At 38.2% G+C, this 20,662-nt stretch overlaps 1 protein-coding gene across 5 annotated transcripts in view; it reads left to right on the plus strand.

The window, feature by feature from the left end:
- Positions 1-54: 54 nt before the first annotated feature.
- PRIMPOL (primase and DNA directed polymerase) overlaps positions 55-20,662 on the plus strand; it is a 57,572-nt gene continuing 36,964 nt past the window's right edge. For 2 of the 5 annotated variants that reach the window (XM_047772336.1, XM_047772340.1), the window contains exons 1-7: positions 55-517; positions 1,405-1,466; positions 5,354-5,593; positions 7,713-7,810; positions 8,663-8,792; positions 13,461-13,608; positions 17,124-17,411. In XM_047772336.1, the coding sequence (XP_047628292.1) occupies positions 5,363-5,593; positions 7,713-7,810; positions 8,663-8,792; positions 13,461-13,608; positions 17,124-17,411 (895 nt within the window). In that variant the 5' untranslated portion in view covers positions 55-517; positions 1,405-1,466; positions 5,354-5,362. The remainder of the gene's footprint in view (positions 518-1,404; positions 1,467-5,353; positions 5,594-7,712; positions 7,811-8,662; positions 8,793-13,460; positions 13,609-17,123; positions 17,412-20,662) is intronic. The other 3 variants (XM_047772337.1, XM_047772338.1, XM_047772339.1) reach the window with 3 other exon arrangements.

The raw sequence follows: 20,662 nt of genomic DNA on the forward strand, positions 1-20,662 counted from the left end.
CCACCCCCTCAACCCCCGAGAACCCGCTCCCCCTGAGAACATCGTCCCTTCGGAGAACAGAGCTCCCGGATTCCCGGCTCTCCGCGCTAGCCTTTCCCCGCCTCCAGGAATGCAGCTCCTTTAAAGTCCTTGCCGAGTCGGAGAATTTCGTCCTCTCACAGGCCCCGCCCCGCACGAGAGCACCGCCCTCTCAAGGCCACGCCCCACACGAGAACACCGCCCCTTCGCAGGCTCTTCCGGCGAGAGAACGTTGCTCGGCGGGGGACACTAACCCTTCACCGCCTAGGCGAACTCCTGCCTTCTCAGCTGTCTGCGCCCGCCTTTCCCGGCCGCCGAGAACGCTGCTGACAAGTCCCCGCCCCGCCCAAGAACACCGTCCGGTCGCGCTCCCTGCTCCCCGCCTCGGTCCCGCCCCCGCGCCAGGTTTGAAGATTCGGTCCCGCCACAGTCCGCTGGTCGCAGGTTCCGCCAGCCGCGGAGGACCCGCGGGTTTCCGCCCCAGCGTAGGTTTCTGGAGGTAACGGAGGGGCCCTGAAGGCCGCACAAGACCCCAGAGGCAAAGAGAAGGGAGTCCCGAGGGGCGCTCCTGGAGGAAGGGAAGCAGGCCGCAGCCCTTAGGTCACCCCCATTTCCCTGTACCTAAATCAAGAGCCCTAATCGCCCTCCGTTCGAACCCCCAGCCTATTTGGGGTCACGAACTCTTTTCAGACCCGGTATCATTTTCGCACAAGGATATACCAATGCAATTGAGCAGGCTGTTCTTTGCCAATTTCAAGGGGTTCATGACATCCTGACGAGTCCGGGGCCCCGGGTGAAGGACTAGTCCACTCCCCACACTTTGTTCATTTGGATATAAATCAGGGGCGATGTTTTGTGCGCAAATACACTTCGTTCTGTGTACGGCTTGTGTTCCTTGTGGTTCGTGGAGTGCTTATCTGTGCTCTTACCTTTTCTTACTCTTTCAACAAGCCCTGGAGGTAGGAATTACAATTCCCACCTGGGCTTTAAAAGGCTAATTAGTTTGCTCTAATTGAGTTACAAGAGTTAAAACTCACCTCCCAAGAATGAAACCTAGGCCTTTATCCCTCCCATATTGAGAGAGGACCGTGTTTGACCTTTTTCTGCTGCAGTAAAATAGGAAGAGTAGGACACATTCCCAATCTCAACAGTGATTAGCATGCAGTTATTCATAAGGAAGGCAGTACTGTACCATTTTTTTTAGCTAGTGCTGTTATGTAATAGTGAAGCCCAGACCCATTTCTTACTAAAATGAAGCTTCTGTTGCAGCAGCAGCAGCAGCAGTTTTCTGTTGTTATGTAAATTACACTTAAGAGAAACTTTAATTATAGCAAAACAGTTGGCTGGAGGCAATGTCTTCTGACTTAGTCTGATGATTTCTTTTAGCAGAGGTGTGTCAGAGGTGGCAGAACTTGAACTGAGCCTCGAAGGGGAAGACTTTGGGAAAGGTGAGTGGGGTGTTGCAGATGAGGGAGGGAAACCATACTTTAGGGCTCTTGGAGTGAGCCAGGTGCAGGCAATGGTTATTATTCATTTGGTGAGAAGGCTGAACAATAAGAAATCAAATAGGTAGCTGGTTTACAGCCAGATCCTGGAGATTTTGGACTTGCTGAGGTAAACTCTACTGTGCATTAATTATGTGATGCTCTGCATCATTAATGCGTGTCCTTGAGGAAACGTTAAGAAAATAGTCTTAAGCGTGTTTAGTCTGGCCGAGTTAGGCTCTTTGGATGGGATATCTTGTGGGGATGGTAAAAAGGTGGAACTGGAAAACACAGTGTATCACTAGATGTTTTCTTCCCTACAGGAGATTTTTGGGAAATATGGGTAGTTTCAAGCATAGGCAGAATGACTGAGGTAGGAAAAAAAGTTAATGAGTATATTTAGTTTCTTAAGGTATTATTCATCTGGGAAGTAAATTGTTATTACTGTAAATGAAATTTAATCACATACTTTATTACAAATACTTTAGCAGTGGAAGAAATAGTATAAATGTATTACAGGCAGCCAGGTGTTATAAAGGGAATTATATTAAGAAAACATTGCCAAATACCAGAACATTACCAAATATTAAAACTGGAACGTGTATGCTAGAAAACAAAAAACTGTTGAATCTATCCTCAGGGCAGAAGGAGAAGTCGGAGTTGGGAAGTAGGAATTGACTTGTGATTATACAAAAAAGAAACCAGATGAACTGGGCTGGAGAGAACCACAGCAGGAATTGACTTGTGATTATACAAAAAAGAAACCAGATGAAATGGGCTGGAGAGAACCACAGCAGGCAGGCTTCAGCTTTCCCTAGAAGCCAATAATGATGAAGCATGTGCTGCCTAGTCCTGGGAACTAGGCCATCAAGTGTCACACCTGAGCAAGTTTAGGTATAAACTTAGGTTAGCTGTCTGAATCATCTCTTTACCTTTATCCTCACTGCCCCTTCTCCCACTAGTTATTCTGAAAAGACTAAGCTAGCCTTTGTTCTAGCCTGACCATGTTTTAGTTGTAAAATTGGCATCAAAAATGATTAGACAAACATTCCAGTGCAGTGCTAAGAAATAATAGAGCTCTCAAGCCTGTTATTTTAAAATACAACAGATGTTTTTCTTTGAAACTTGGAAATTGTTACCAAAAATAGTTATAGCCCCTGTGTAAAAAGAGGTTTTCATGTGTAATTATATATAAAGATGGGGGGGGGGGGGGAAAGACCACTATTTCCCCACCATAAAAGCATTTCTAAAATGGTGCTATATTCCTCCAGAGGGTAAGGATGAGGATTATGATGGTCCAAAACCAGAATGCCAGATGCCTTCCTGTTCTCTATTTCCTTTGCTTTAAAAAAAAAATTCAGCCCTGCTACTTGAATAGTCTAAGCCCTAGTAGTCTTTGAAACTGTGCAAAGAAAACGAGAGCATAACCTATTTTGAACTCCTCTCTTTCTGTTGCCATGCATAGTTTCCTCAAGTCTAGAAAGTGTTAAACTGGTTTTCCACTGTGACTCTGACTTTCACATATGATATACTTGTATGGTTATACCAATATTTTTACAAAGCCAGAATAAATTTTCCCAATGTTAGTGTAACTGTATGGAAACATCCGCATAGTTATTTCCAGTCAAGTATTTGTTAGACGCTAGGGTCATAATTCACATCCGATTGCATCCTGTGTATATTTTCTTCATTAAGTAGTCTGTGGGCTTTATTAAAAGTTAATCAACTTCATGGAAGAAAGTCAGTTTCTCAATTAAATTGTCTAAATGGAGAGGATTTTTATCTGTATGTGAAGCAGATTAAACTGAATACTCTGTCTAGCAATAAGTCACCATATCACTTTGATCGAAAAATTAACACAGTTGTATTAAAAATTGCTCCATCTCTTCAATCCAATGAAATTGTATTCCTTTCCTAGGCATGTTTGTTATGAATATGTTGAAACCTTTAGAATTTTATTTCTGTTTCTTAGTTTATAATTTTCATGTGGATTAAGTGTAACTCTGAGAGCATAATCTTTAAGTTAGTTATGGTTGAAGTCAGATTTAAAATCTGTGGATAAATATGCCTTTTTTTCTAACACTGTCATGGCATTCCTACTCTGTCTTAATCTTTTAGGGTGATTCTATTTTTCCTTCCAAGAAAGTGTCAGTTGCCAGTGAGTGTGTTGCAAATTTTTCTGCTAAAATTCCAGAGCATAAGTATCAACTTGATAAACACAAGTACTAGAAAGGCATTGGCAAAAGTAAATAGGGATTTTACCTTCAAATGCTTTAGTGTGTTATTTCACTTAAAAAAAAACAAACAACAAAACCTAATATATCTGTTTCTACATATATAAATTACCACATAGATGATATTAGTGAAGAAGGAAACAATTGTTTCTGTGTAAAAAACCAGGTCAAAACTTTCTGGCTTTAAAAACAACAACAAATTAATTTTAGAGTTCTGTGAGTTGGCTGGGCAGTTTTTCACTGGATCTCTCACTTGAATTCATTCAGGCATACTCAAGCATTGAATTCAGATGATGGCTGGATGATCCAAAATGGTTTAGCTCACATTATATAGTTCATTGGTGTTGGCTATTAGCCTGGGAAACTTGGTTTTTCTCCAGATGGCCTTTTATCCTCTATGAGGCTGAAGTTACAGCATGACAGTCTCAGGGCAGGACCCCAGGATAGCCAAATCCAATGCAAAAGCACTTACTAAACCTCTACTTGTTTCACATTTGATGTGACAATGCCCAAACCAGTCACATGGCCAAGGCCAGAGTCTGTATGGGGAGTGGGCTTAGATGGCATCTCTTGTTGGGAGGAATGCAAGAGAAGTTGTGCTCATTTTTTCCTCTACAGTGGAAGCTTTCCCTCCTTTTTAAAAAAACCTATCCATTTTCCTTTGTAAAGAAACCATAATCACAAATTGGAAAAGTATTGCCTGGCCCCATTACTTTGGCAACAAGTGTTAAAATGCAATGATTTCACATTGACTAATCACAAAAATAGTCATTAAGTTAACATAGGTTAAGATTTATTTATTTTTTAGTCATGCTTGTGATTACCGTACATCCCAAACCAAAACTAACTAATATTGTAATTCCTATTCATATCCTGGTTATCCTCTCAACTAATAGTTGTTTTGGGGAGAAAAGAAGACCAGTTGGACAGAAAAAGAGGGAAAAGGAGCTAAGAACTGTACAATGGTGCCTAGAAATGAATTCTACACTAAGAAATAATAGCACAAAGAATTCCAGCTTTGGCGCAAAGAGATCAGCAGCATCTTGGGAGCACTGGGACACAGGTTCAGTCCCTGACCTGACATAGTGGGTTAAGGATCTGGCATTGCACAGCTGCAGCTTAGGTTATAACTGTGGTTTGGATCTGATACCTGGCCCAGGAACTCCATATGATGTAGGACAGCCAAAAAGAGAGAGAGAGAGAAATGATAGCACAAGAATGATGCCTATCAGTTGGGTGAGGTCAGTAGCACTTGATGCAACAAAATGGTTATAATAAAAACCACAGTGGTACCAAAACACTTATATTTACACGAGGCATTGTAATTTGCAAAATATTTTCTTGTTTTATCACATCTACCCTCAAGATAACTACATAAGAGCATGTTGATTCCCATTTTGCAGCTGATTACAATTCAGGGAACTTCATTAACTTGTTCAAAACTGTAGCACATCTAATAAGATGGAGGAGATCTAAAGATTTCTTATAACCAGCCCTGTCCTTGTTTAACAAAATTTCATGCAAAGCATAAACCATAAAGCAAAGAAATAAGCAGAAGTGAGAAGTTTTACCAAACAAAATATATTCTAAACAAGTTGACATCATTGTTTGTTTTAGTGGTAACTGATGCAGATTGTACATGGGATAGGATTTAGTCTCCCCTTAACCTCTGAATCAATGAAGAGAAAATGGGAAGCAAAATTGAAGCAAATTGAAGAACGAGCATCCTTGTATGAGAGGAAACCATTGTCCTCAGTGTACAGACCAAGACTGTCCAAGCCAGAAGAACCACCCTCCATTTGGAAACTATTTCATCGGCAATCTCAAGCTTTTAATTTTGTTAAAAGCTGTAAAGAGGTAATTTTTCTCATCTTTTTTTAGGGTGACTGTAGCTTAAGATTTCCAAAAAGAATCTATTGTTTGTCTTCACTTCAGGTCACATATTTTATCAGAAGAATTTAATTGCAATCTTATACTATTTAGGGAAAATATCTCTATGAATCATTAACCATTTACTTTATATTAATAAAAAAGAATGACATCTCTAGTGCCAGTTTAAAAAATTGATAAGGACAGAAATGATACTGCTTAGAGTAAAAGTGACTGTATTCTTGGACTGGAAAATAATTGAATGAGTTTAAGAGTAAGACTAAAATAATACCCACAAAAATATCAGGAAGTGAGTGAGGGGAGTGTGAGATTTTAAGGATGAAATTAGGAAATGGAGATTTGAATTTAAACAATAGCAAATGAAAATGTCTCAAATATCATAGCTTAGATGTGTTGTAAGCCCCTAGAATTTAAATCATAGTACCAAGGCACACATGGTTTTTCTTCTCCTACTGTCCCATTTTGTGCTTTGGAGTAGGAGAGTGGATTTACATAATTTCCAACACATTAGGAGAGTGGGAGGAAGAAGTGCTTGCTTGCTACATGTTAGCCCCACAAAAGGCATGGTGCTCAAAAATAAACAAGCAGGGGTGTGTTGCACATCTTTTGTTTGTTGGACACTGTGGGGACTATAAAGAAATATAATGAAAAGGTATGTATGTGAAATCCATCATAAATATATTGTGATTCTGATCATTGATGATCTGTAAAAACTCAAAAGTGTTCAAAGTTTTTAAGGAGGAAGCATCTTCTTTCCCTAGTAGAGAAGCTCACATCTCATGAGAATAGGAAATATAAAAAAATCTTTTGTGCTCATTCTGTGTCAGCCTAATTCAGGTATCAGAAATTAAAATACTGACATTCATTTGATCTTGAATTATTTTTGTGTGTGTGTTTGTCTTTTGTCTTTTTCAGGGCCGCACCCATGGCATATGGATGTTCCCAGGCTAGGGATCCAATCAGACCTACAGCAACTTGGGATCCGAGCCACGACTTTGACCTACATCACAGCTCACTGCAAGCCGGATCCTTAACCCACCAAGTGAGGCCAGGGATCAAACCTGCAATCTCATGGTTCCTAGTCGGATTCGTTTCTGCTGCGCCACAACAGGAACTCCGTGATCTTGAATTCTTAAGGTCAGTCAAACCCAGCTGTATGATTGCTGGGTTTACCAGTCATCAAGTTTATAAAATTTATCTTGGCAAGATTTTTTTAATAGGGCCAAGTAACAGTCATCTTATGATTACTCTCTCATGAAAATGGAAGTTTAGTTCCTTTATAGGTTCAACAGCTACCTTTAGCTAAGCAGATACTTTTGTATTCCTTTTTTATGAGAAAAGTAATTTGTGGTACTTGTTAAAGTTAAGCATTTTAAAACTTTCCTTAAGCTTTTAAGATTAATATACAAATATTGTATTTATAAAAGTGGTTCCTATGTGTTTTTATATATTGTAGAGAATTTATTAATTTTAGTGCAAATCATAATAATGTTTAGGAAGTTTTAAAAAATAAGTTTCATCAACTAGCAAATAAAACTATGATAGGAAGTCAAAACTATAGTAGTTGAAAAATTATTTTTCCTCTCTTTTTTTAGTCTGGATGTTCTAATTGTTTCTGCTTTGAACATGTATTACCTGAGTGACTAAATATAAATAAATGCAAATGACTAGGGAGTTTCCTTTGAGGCTCAGTGGTTAACGAACCTAACTAGGAACCATGAGGATGTGGATACTATCCCTGGCCTCGCTCAGTGGGTTAAGGATCCAGTGTTGTTGAGCTGTGGTGTAGGTCGAAGAAGTGGCTGGGATCTGGCATTGCGGTGGCTGTGGCGTAAGCTGGCAGTTCTAGCTCCAGTTCGATCCCTAGCATGGGAAGTTCTACATGCCATGAGGGCCTTAAAAAGCAAAAAAAAGTAAATAACTAGATTTTGATTGGCATAGATCTAGTGATTAGTTTTCTTGTTTTTAAATAATGCAAATGTTTAAATTCCAGTTTTGGAAAATTCAAATGATAATCTTTATGAACATTTAATAGCTACAGTTGATTTTAAATTTAATTTTTTTTAATATTTCTGCTTTTATGAAGGATGTTCATGTATTTGCTTTGGAGTACAAAGTGGGTGATGGACAACGTATTTACCTTGTAACAACCTATACTGAACTTTGGTATTACTATAAATCCCGGTAAGTAGTTTATGAAGGACAATGCTTTAAAGTTACATTTCCTTCATCTGGAAATGCTTGTGAAATTAAGTCAGGCTGTCTGGACTTTCATAGTTCTCAATCACACAGTTATTCTGTTATTGTTAGAGTTGAATTCTGGAGTTTCCTTATCATAGCAACACTGAATTATCTTACCAGGTGCTAGGAGGGAAAAATTATATGTGTTTTGAGTTCCTGTACTATGCGATGACACAATTCCTCCATCACTTTTCTTTGTTCATATTCCTAAAACCTTTGTATACAGTGTCATCCAGATTTCACTAAGCAGTTCATCATTTACTGATCAGGTCAGCATCTGTTCTTAGTAACTCATGTTAAAGTCACACCTCTTGGTGCCAGTGAGAATGTAACTGCAAATGTGAGCCTTGAAAGCTCATTGAAGTCAGGTGATTCAGAATGTTTTCACTAGTTTTTAAAATATTCCTAATGAAAGTATGAAACTTAAAAATCCATGGAATCCCCATGGGATCTCAGTTTGAGAAAGCTCTTAATTTGCCTCATAGTGATACCAAAAATAAGTGGAAAAGTGTTATCTGCTATCAGAATCATCTGTGAATAAATAACAGTATGAAGTTGACTATATTTTCTAGTTAAATAATGTTAATACAATATGATTATTACATGTTGTTTGATGGACACTCTTGATACTGTGATCCATAAACCTATGGTGAGTAGTCAATTCACTTTATCATGTCTTCATTATGTCAGTTACATGTCATTAAATCACAGTTAATATCTTGAGATGCAAGAGCAACTTCTGTGATTTAGAAGGTATGAGATATAAACCTAACAACCTTGAACTGTTCAATGTAGAAGAAACCTCTTACACTGCTATGAAGTCATTCCTGAAAATGCTGTGTGCAAGCTTTACTTTGATTTGGAATTTAACAAACTTGCCAATCCAGAAGCTGATGGAAAAAAGATGGTTGCATTACTCATTGAGGTAAATTAGACTCATGTTTTCCTCCTTCTATCTACCTACATATTTTTCATTTACTCATTCAGTCATTAAATGAATCCAGCCTATTAATATAGAGGTTCTTTGTTTCTCCTCCTTTTTGTTACCTTTCCTTTTCACTTTCGTTTCTTAATATTGCTTCTCTGAGGAAGCTTCTAGGAAGGAGAAAGGTTAGTTTATGTCCATATATTTCATAATATTACTGTGTCTAGTAAAAAAAAAAAAAAAACTGAGAAAGATGGCAGTTTGGGAATTTTCATTTCTTAGTTATATATTCTTCTACATTACAAATAGTTGACCCTGGTGAAAGTTAGGCAAAGTCATTTTTACTCTAAAAATTGATGTTTGAGTTAAACATCAAGAAAATTTTGATAAAATAGTATAGAATTCTTGAGCTGGTAGAAATATTCTGTCTTACATCATCATAAATGAGGAAGCCAAAGCCTAGAAAGACTTAATTCCAATGCCAGATCCTACAGCTCATTATTGGCAAAATCTGATCTAGAAATACAACTTTCAGAGTTCCCTGGTGGCTCAGTGTGTTAAGGGTCTGGTGTTGTCACTGCAGTGGCCTAGGTTGCTCTGGCACAGGTTTGATCCCTGTCCTGGCAACTTGCGCATGTCACAGACATAACCAAAAGATAAGAAAAGAAATACAACTGTCAGTTCCCTTTGCTTTTAAGAAAGAGAAGAGAGTGTAGTTCTAGTATATATTTTTGATTTAGCAGTGTCAAACCAGAAATTAGTAATAAAAAAGGAATATTAGCTTGTGCAACTAACGTCTATCAGATTTGTTTTTAAAATCTTTTAAGATTGTGTTACATTAGGATGTGTTAAAATTATGTTGAGGAGTTCCTGTCGTGGCGCAGTGGTTAACAAATCCGACTAGGAACCATGAGGTTGCGGGTTCGGTCCCTGGCCTTGCCCAGTGGGTTGGGGATCCAGCATTGCCGTGAGCTGTGGTATAGGCTGGCGGCTGCAGCTCTGATTGGACCCCTAGCCTGGGAACCTCCATGTGCCATGGGAGTGGCCCTAGAAAAGGCAAAAAAAATAAATTATGTTGATTATTATTTGGCCTCAGAGTAGGTTTTAACTGCTTTTTAGATGTTAACTGTAGATGACTCGATGTTAAAAATATATCTGAATTAAAATGTTTTTGATTAAGAATATCTGCTGATTATGTTGGATCTCTACATGTTTTAATTTATTTGAAAAATGTATGCAAGTTCTTTTTTTTTTTTTTTTTTTTTTTAAGTCATAATGTTAGCTTTCTCCCGGATTTGAAGCATAAGAAATTTGGGGAGGTGGAGGGAGTGGGATGGACTGGCAGTTTGGGGTTAATAGATGCAAACTATTGCATTTGGAGTGGATAAGCAATGAGATCCTGCTGATAGCACAGGGGACTATATCTAGTCACTTGTGATGGAACATGATGGAGGAAATAGGAAAAGAATGTATATATATATGTATGACTGGGTCACTTTGCTGTACAGTAGAAATTGACAGAACAGGGTAAATCAACTATAACAGAAAAAATAAAAATCATAAAAAATATATATGTAAGTTCCCCCACCCCTCAAAAAAGAAAGAAAAAAATGACAAAAGTTATATTTTTCTTAAGATAGCCATTTGGAGTTCCCGTCGTGGCGCAGTGGTTAATGAATCCAACTAGGAACCATGAGGTTGCGGGTTCGATCCCTGCCCTTGCTCAGTGGGTTAACGATCCGGCGTTGCCATGAGCTGTGGTGTAGGTTGCAGACGCGGCTCGGATCCCGCGTTGCTGTGGCTCTGGCGTAGGCCAGTGGCTATGGCTCTGATTCGACCCCTAGCCTGGGAACCTCCATATGCTTTGGGAGCCGCCCAAAGAAATAGCAAAGACAAAAAAAAAAAAAAAAAGATAGCCATTGGACCCTTAAAAATAATTTTTTTAATGTTTTATTTCACTATAGTTCGTAAATTGTGTTTAATTTTTAACCTTAATTATGTTTTTAATAATCCATAGATAATGACACTTTTCTGGTGTATGATACACTTCTGTAATCTAAGGTAGGATTTGTTACATGAGCTCTACATGGCCAAGAAGAAATTAAGATTCAGAGATTTTCACTGGTCCTTTAATATCGGGACACCATTAACGAGGAAGTACTTTATTGTATTAGAAACTAGAAATATCCCTAATGGAATTAATACTTAGTGCAAATATCATTTATAACACAGATTAGTAAACAGTGGTATGGCAAAGGTCATGTAAATGTTTAAAAATTTTTCCCCTAATTCTTTATACAGTCTTGCCCAAATTAGTCTTGAACAACTAATCTTTTACATCAACAAAAGTTGGAAAAAGTTGTAGAAATCTGAATTAAAAATTATACAGCATTTTTATTTAACATGTTCATCATGTTGGTAGAAAAGTTATTAGGATTATTTTACTTAATATAACCTTTACAAATGATTGTGTTGAAATTAATTTCATTTATTGATTGCTTTCTATGTAACCAGTGTATAATCCAGTAAGTACTTTTCCTTTGGAGTGTGTGTAAGGAGGCATAAATTAGGTTAGCTGTTATTATAACAGATGGTTAATAAATAACTGGCTAATAATAACTAGTGATAATATATAATGCCCTTTGATTCAGTAACCTGACAATTTAAGCCACTTATGCCAAATGGGATGAATTCAGGTGCTAATGCATTTTATAAAACTGTTGACAGGTAACATTGCTCAAATAATCATTTATTTTTAAACTTTTGAGTTTTACAACTTAAATGTTTAAATAACTTTAAATATAATTTAAACTTTAAATGTAATTTAAATAAAATTGAAGTATAGTTGATTAACAATATTGTATTCATTTCAGGTGTATAATAGTGATTCAAAATTTTTATATAGATTGTACTCCATTTATAGTTATTGTAAAATATTGGCTGTATTCCCTGTAACTTAAAATTTTATTTAAAATTTAACTTGGGAAAGAGAACTTAAGGAGATATGATAACTTTTATTACCTACAGAGTTGTTACATTTATTCTGTATAGCTCCAAAGTACAAAATTAGACTTTATTCATTTATCAAAATTTTTTCAGCCTCTGCTGTGCCTGGACACTAAGCATGCAGTGGTTAGCCCAAAGAAACCTGATTTCTGCCTTCACAGAATTTATCATGTAAGGGAGGATAATAAGTTAGGATAAATTTAGCTGCCATAATAAAGACTTAAAGTGGCTTAAATAAGACTAAATGTTATTTTTCTCTTATGCAATACCTGCATGTGGCTTCATTGTATTAGGGACTAGTGTTGTTGCTTTGCTATTTCTAAGATGTTGCCCTTATTTACATTGTCCAAGAAGCTCACCACCACTGTGTCTGCATTCTGGTCAGTAGAAAATGGAGAAGGGGTGGACATGATCCTTGCCTTTAAAATTATAACTTAGAAGTGGAATATTTTCCTTCTACTCACATCTCATTGGCCAGAACTTAGTCACATGGTCACACCTTACTGCAAGGGAGTCTAGGAAATGTGGTCTTTATTCTGGATGGCCTCATATCTAGCTAATAATCAGGATTCTACTTCTGTAGATGTCAGAGAGACCAGATAATGAGGGATATTCTCTGTAATAAAAGGAAACATCAAAATAATCACACAGATTAACATAAAATTGCAGCCGTGTAAGTACTACAGATAGAGGTAGAGCATATGGGGGAATTTGATGTAGATAAGGAAATTGAAGATTTCTCTGAGAAAGGATTTACTAAAGAAAAGTAGTATCAGAGAGTATGGTAAGAGGTGGTGTGCTGTTGTAATACCAAAATAGCTTTAATACAGTTTATTGTGTAACTGCTAGGTATCCAAGTGTTTGGCAGTGTACAAACATATTTGCTAATCCCAAGGTAATCCTATACAGTAGTTCTTAGTACCTCAGTTTTGCAAAAGAGAAGACTGAGGGTTCAGAAGTGACTTAACCCTATGGCTGCACGCTGATACATTTAAGCAGTTCCATGTGCCAGTCATTGGGCCACCTCTTTACTCTAATTTTCTCTTTGCTCCTTACAACAACCCCAAAAGTTAGGTTCCATTATTATTCCATTTCGAAGTTGCGGAATGTTAGGTTTGGACTTAACTAAAGTGACAAAGCCAAAACTCAAACCTAGATCTTTCTGACTCCAAATCTTGTGCTCCTAATCCTGTATTAGCTACCTTCCTATAATGCATAACTGTTTTCATTATCAGCATAATCTTACCCCAGAGGCTATATTCTTGGAGGTATATTTGGGCTCAGTGTGTGTGAGGAACTTTCTGAAAAACTAAAACTTTGAAATTAGTGACTTTTTAACTCACAGATGATATTTAAAGAAATGGTTAAAAAATATTTTTATTGTGATTTTAGAGATTAATGTATAAGGTAAATTGTTCAAATTCTAAGAGCCCTTTAATCCTGAGAGCCTGTGAGTTTGTGAACATAAACATGTATAATAATTTAAATACATATATTTAACTGTATAAATTGGTATAATTGTTATGAAATAAATAATCTGATACTACATCAAAATAAGAAACAGGTTAGACTTGTACCAAGATATTTGAGTTTTTGCTCTTGGAAAATTTTTAAAACAAATTAAAAAAATACTAATTCTTTACATTTTGCTTGTGTTTTCAGCATGTTTGTAAAGCACTTCAAGAGTTTTATGGGGTTAATTGTTCAGCTGAAGATGTTCTCAACTTGGATTCTAGCACCAATGAAAAATTTAGCCGCCATTTGATATTTCAGCTCCATGATGTGGCATTTAAAGATAACGTTCATGTTGGTAAGTATGCTATTTTTAAAAAAGTCACAAAAAGTTTTTTATGTTAAAACTTATATTTTCCTTTCCTCTCGAAGTTTTGTATTTGTCAGCTTTTATGGTTATTAACCTGTCCTGAAAAAATGAGTCCTGATTTTTCATATTTTCAGGATTTGCCTTTTGTTCTAGACCTATCTTCCTGTTCTAGACACATTTGAGACACATTAATGTACTCAGGCTATCCTTGGCATTAGTGTCTTTTGCTGTAGATATTGGAATGGCTATACATGCCCTGGTCCTGGTTTCTGTTCCAACAGGAGTCATTCCAGAAGTAATGACTAAGCAGGATAGGCCTAATTCAAGTCTTAATCTATGATGCCTCAGATCTAGATTTCTGACCTTTGCTTCAGCCTTGCCTTAGCTTTTTTTTTTTTTTTTTGAGGGCTGCACCCACGGCATATGGAAGTTTCCAGGCTAGGTAGGCGTCCAATTGGAGCTACAGCTGCCGGCCTACTCCACAGTCACAGCAACGGGGGATCCAAGCCATATCTGCAACCTACACCAGAGCTCACGGCAATGCCGATCCCCGACCCACTGAGCAAGGCCAGGGCTTGAACCCACATCCTCATGGATGCTAGTTGGATTTGTTTCTGCTGCTTCACAATGGGAACTCCCAGCCTTGCCTTAGCTTTTAATACATGAGGACTGGGGCTTGGGTTCCAGACCACACCCAGGAAGACTTGTTTATTGTTCCAGGCCAAACTTTAGGGTCAAGGAAAAATCTAGATGTGTAAGCCCGAAAGTGTAACTAGAGGATTAATTCCAGGACTGCACATTTAAAGATATAGGCCCAGGTATAAAATGAAGTCAGTCCAAAGGGGAACAAATAGGCAGAAAGGGAACACTGAAAACCAAGGTCTGGATGAAAGCCAAAATCCTGAGTGTATATCAAAGTAGGAGTGGGACAGGTATTCCTGGGTCCAGATAGCAGACAATTGACTGAAGCTCAGGTAACAGGTAATCCATTTTAGAACAAGTGTCTGACAATTTCAAGGGTACCTAGGGTAAAAGGACTGGCATAAAAGTCAGGAAAATAATTACTAGGTTGGGGTAATAGTAGGTCACAGTGACCTCGTGTGCTGTGTACCCAGGACTCTTTATTATCTCCCTATTTCCTATTAGCTTAGTTGGACATTTCTTCTTTGTCTCTTTCCTTCATTCCTTGGATGTTAGTAATTGTTGAATCTATTCTTGTCCATCTGTTCACTCTGTAACCTTCGTGATCATCCACAGTTGTGGCTTCAGTTCCCATCTGTGCATTGGTAATTCTCAAGTCCTCATCTGCAGCCAGGATTGTTCTTCCTATTAAACATCCCCACACAGACATTTGACACTTCCTCAGCACGTCCTAGACCGAGGTCCTCATCTTTTCCCCCAGACTTGCTCTTCCTCCTGTGATGTAGATAATCAGGGTGGTATCGCTGTTCACCCACTTACCCAAGTAGTTACCCTGACTCAGTTTACTTGTTTAGTCAGCTGGCTAGAGTGATCTCGTTATAACACTGTGTGCCTCAGACCCTTCCAGGATTATTCCTTGTCTTCAGGTAAAAGTCCAGGCGGCTTAGTTTGCATGATGAGGCTCACTGTGTACTGGCCTTCTCTCTCACCACTTGGCGCATCTAACTTCATCCTTCACTTAGCTCCCACCAGGGCCACATTTTCTCTAGTCTCCGGGTCTTTGCACCTTTGACACCGCCATCTGACCAGTTCACCTAGTCTGTTAAGACTCAGAGTAGGTATTGTCAGAAGCTATTTCTGTCACATCCCAAACTCTTAAGACTGAGTAAGGTTCGTGTTTCCTCTGGGTTGCATAGAATGGCCAGTGCCTATCATGACAGAGGATTCACTACTTCTGGAGGTAATTTATTTCCGGTGTTTTGTCTTCTCTATTCTACTTAATATTTCTTTAGGGCATAGATCGTTTCTTATTCACTGTTATATTTCCAGAGCTTATCAGATAATGTCTGTATCAATAATATTAATATAATTATCAGCAACAATCATAAATATAAATTGACATTTAATAAATATTTGCTGAATGGATGACTGAATGTTAAGTGGGCTCTACTGTCTGGTTGTGGAGATAGAGTCCTAAGCAAGATATTTCTTTGATTCCTATTTATTCCTAATAGTCTGCTCTGTGACTCCTAGTCACAGGCTGAAAATGGAGATTTGTTGCTAGGGAAGAAGAGGAGAATAGAAATTTTACAGGTAATTAGCAGTTTCTGCTACAGATAATCTTCCCAAGGCAGCTGACATTCAAGCTGGACTTAAATTCCATCATATGGAAAGACACGCTTTACTCTCAGAACAGTAAAAGTGTAGAGATAAAGAGTTTGTGACTAATTAAGGAGCGGTGGGGGTGTAGTGTGACTACAGTGAGAGACACAGTCAGGCCTGATTCATGGGTTCCATCTGAGGCTTTGCTCCTGTAAAACTATGAACTGTCAGAACCATAGATGCAGAGATTATGAAATAGTCCAATTCCCTCCTTTAGTTCCCCTCCCTCAGTGGATCTCTTGGTAAAGACAGCACCACCACTAATATTTAGAGCTCTTAGAATAAATACTAAAATACAATAAATATATTTACTTGTCTTAGTTCTGGACATTAGTTATTGGGCTACAACGCAGCTCATGACCAATTATAGGGAAAGGCAGGAGGAGCAAGAACCTGAAACTGATGGCTGTGAACGTCAGGCTTCTTGGGGCATGTCGTGGCAGATAAAGAGAGGGGATAGGTCCTGAGAAATTGGCCAACGTCCTGACTTAAGCGAATGTGACAGATTCTGTGTTTCTGTGCATGATCTTGGCAGCACTGTTTACTCATACAAACCTTGCATTCTTTAATCATGGATTGTGAATGTAAATTATACTCAATTTGTATTAATAATAGTGATGCTTTTTTGGTGACAGGGTGTTAGGCCCAGGCCCAAACTAGCAACAGTGACAAATCTTCTCACATTACCTTCTCGCCTAAGATGATTTGTTTATAAGTTACAGCAAGCTTCTCTGGCAAACGGAATTTAAAAAGTAAAAGATGTTACATGGAGTTCCCGTTGTGGCTCAGTGGTAATGAAATCGATTGGTGTCCATGAGGACGTGAGTTCAATCCTGGGGCCTTGCTCAATGGGTTGGGGATCTGGCGTTGCTGTGAGCTGTGGTATAGGTTGCAGATGCGGCTTGGATCTGATGTTGCTGTGACTGTGGTGTAGGCCAGCAGCTGCAGCTCCATTTGACCCCTGGCCTTGGAACTATGCCGTGGGTGTGGCCCTGGAAAGCAAAAATAAATAGGAAAAGATATTATAAGAAGTACAGGAGAGTTGTGTTACAGTTTGTAATAACAATTCAATTTTAAAACTGGAATTTAAACATAGAAGCCTTACTGTGTAAAATTGTCATGTGTAGATTTGTAACTAGATCTCAAGTTATAGTTTGCAGAAAAGAAGAATTAGACTAACATTTTTATTTTTCCTTTAGGTAATTTTGTGAAAAAAATTTTACAGCCTGCTTTTCACTTGCTTGCTGGTGAAGATGATGATATGATTCCAGAGACAATGGACCATGGATTTTCCCATTTTCCTGGAACACGAGTTAAACAAGGAATTTCCTTGAGTGAAACGTCCACAGATAAGGATATAGGAGAGAGCTGGTCATTGAATTCAGAGAAACTGGAGAGGCTGGGTGCAGCTAAGCAAAGCAGTCCTGATCTTTCATTTTTAGTTGTGAAGAACAACACAGGAGAAAAGCATCTTTTTGTAGATCTAGGTAAGTAGAATTGACAGCTCTCCCTCACTCTGGCCTTGTGTACTTCTGAGTGACACCAGTCAGTGCCTACAAAGTCACTTTGCTTAGGATTCTTACTAGCACCACTGCTCCACAGTGACCATGGTGTCATTAGCAGAATATGATCAGTGGGCTCAGGTGCAGGAAATCTAGTAGATGTCTGTTCAGAGATCTTAGAGCAGCCCTGTGGGAACAGCAGCCTGGCCTGAGCTCCAGGAAAGAAGGACTGTAACTGGCTCCTACTCTGAAATGTCCACAGGGTGTATGATGGGACAGGTGGATCAGCACTCTTTTTTTTTAAATTTTTTTTTTTTTTTGCTATCTCTTGGGCCGCTCCCGCGGCATATGGAGTTTCCCAGGCTAGGGGTCTATTTGGAGCTGTAGCTGCCAGCCTATGCCAGAGCCCCAGCAACTCGGGATCCGAGCCGCGTCTGCAACCTACACCACAGCTCACGGCAACGCCGGATCATTAACCCACTTAGCAAGGGCAGGGATTGAACCCGCAACCTCATGGTTCCTAGTCGGATTCGTTAACCACTGCGCCACGACAGGAACTCCGAGGATCAGCACTTTTTAACACTGCTGAGGGGTTTGATTAGATGAAATAAATTGTAAAAAACAGATATGATGTAAAAAGGGTGCTCTTAGGTGGTAAAGTCAAGCTGGTGTTTTCTGCAGTGAAGAGCTTTGCAGTAGTAGCAGGGGCTACTACATGTCATCAGCTTCCTGCTATGATCAAACTGGTGGCTTCTTCAGTCGCTCTTTATTCTGCCTTGCTTGCCTCTGGTCTCTAAACCTGAAGATATATGGAACACTGGGCACAAGGTATCACACAGGCTAGTCAGGATCCCTAATTCTGCTGAGCTCCAGTTTGGTGAACTAAACTTCATTTTTATATTGAGTTTTAGCTTGTTATTTGAAAAGCCATAAGAGCATTTTTGCCATTGATCCTTAGAGCAACTCGGAGAGCTTCATTGTCTACAGGTTGAAGGAAAGCAGGTTTAAACTATAAGCAAGACTACCAGACCAAACAGGCCGAGAGTAGGGAAGTGTTTCTGCTGTATTGCCTGTCCTTCTAGTACTCCTGACAACCATGTTATCAGAAATTTGGAACTATAACAGGCATACTTTGTTTTATTGTACTTTGTGGATACTTAACGTTTTTTATAAATTAAAGGTTTGTGACAGCCCAGCGTTGAATACTGTTAGTGCAGTTTTTCCAATAGCATTTGCTCATTTTGTGTCTCTGTGTTGCATTTGGTAATTCTTGGCAATATTTCAAATTTTTGCATTATTATTTTTGTTTTGATCTATGATTAGTGATCTTTGATGTTACTACTATGACTTGCTGAAGGCTAGAGTAATGGTTAGCATTTTTTAGCAATAAATTATTTCTCAGTTAAGTTGTATACGTTTTAAAAGATACTACTATTGTACCTTTAATAGATTACAGTATAATGTAAACAATCAACCCTCACCACAGCAGTGACTTGAGTGCTGCAATGACACCACCAGATCCTTAACCTGCTGAGCCGCAAGAGAACTCCTATGATCCTTTTAATGTTAAGTGTTCAAATTGGTTTGCTAATATTTTGCTGAGGATTTTTAGGTTTATGTCGATCAGTGATACTGGTCTGTAATTTTCTTATGGTATCCTTGTCTAGTTTTGGTATCAGGGTAATGTTGGTCTTGTAAAGTGAGTTTGGAAATGATCCTTCCTCTTCTCTTCTTTGAAAGAGTTGAAAAGGATATTGATTCCTTGAATGTTTGGTCAGATTCACATTTATAGTCATCTGGTCCTGGATTTTTATTTGTTGGGAGGTTTTTGTTTACTGATTCAATGTCCTTACTGGTACTTAGTCCATTCAGATTTTCGGTTTCTTCACGATTCAGTCTGGGCAGGTTGTATGTTTCTAGGAATTTATCCATTTATTCAAGTTTGTCCTGATTGTTGGCCCATAATTGTTCATAACAGTCTCTTACAGTCCTTTGTATCAGTTGTAACATCTTCTCTTTCAATTTTTTTTTTTTTTATTTATCTGAATCCTCTCTTGGTGAGACTACTTAAGGTTTGTCCATGTTGTTTATCTTTTCAAAGAACCAGCTTTTGGTTTTGTTGCTCTTTTATCATGTTAGTCTATTCCATTTATTTCTGCTCTTCTCTTTGTTATTTAATTCCTTCTACTAAATTTGAGCTTTGTTTGTTCTTATTTTTCCAGTTCCTTGATTTATGAAGTTAGATTGAGATTTTTTTTTTTGTTCCTTGCAGTAGGCCTGTATCACTATGAACTTCTCTTTTAGAACTATTGTTACATTGTATACATTTTGGTATATTGTATTTCTCTTTTGTCTCAAGATGTTTTTGATTTCTCCTTTGATTTCTTGGCTTATTGTTTATTCATTAGCATCTTAATCTCCACATACATGTGAATTTTCAAGTTTTCTTTTTTTTTAATTTTATAATTTTTATTTTTTCCATTATAGCTGGTTTACAGTGTTCTATCAATTTTCTGCTGTTCAGTAAGGTGACCCAGTCACACATACATGTATACATTCTTTTTTCTCACATTATCATGCTCCATAAGTGATTAGATATAGCTCCAGTGCTATACATTGCTTCTCCATTCCAGAGTCAATAATTTGCATCTATTAACCCCAAATTCTCAATTCATCCCACTCCCTCCTGCTCCCCCTTGGCATCCACAAGTGTTCTCTAAGTCCATGATTTTCTTTTCTGTGGAAAGATTCATTTGTACCATATATTAGATTTCAGATATGTGATATCATGTGGTATTTGTCTTTGCCTTTCTGACTTACTTGACTTAGTATGAGAGTCTCTAGTTCTATGCGTGTTACTGCAAATGGCATTATTTTGTTCTTTTTTATGGCTGTATAGTGTTCCACTGTGTATATATACCACATCTTCTTAATCCATTCATCTGTCAATGGACATTTAAGTTGTTTCCATGTCTTGGCTATTGCGAATAGTGCTGCACTGAACATAAGGGTGCATGCGTCTTCTTAAAGGAAAGTTTTGTCCAGATATATGCCCAAGAGTGGGACTTCTGGGTCATATGGTAGATCTATATGGAGTTTTCTAAGGTACCTCCATACTGTTTTCCGTAGTAGTTGTACCGCTTTACATTTCCACCAACAGTGAAGGAGGGTTCCCTTTTCTCCACATCCTTTCTGGCATTTGTTATTTGTGGACTTATTAATGATGGCCACTCTAA

Source organism: Phacochoerus africanus, chromosome 3, assembly GCF_016906955.1.
Source record: "Phacochoerus africanus isolate WHEZ1 chromosome 3, ROS_Pafr_v1, whole genome shotgun sequence".
NCBI classification, from domain to species: Eukaryota; Metazoa; Chordata; class Mammalia; order Artiodactyla; family Suidae; genus Phacochoerus; species Phacochoerus africanus.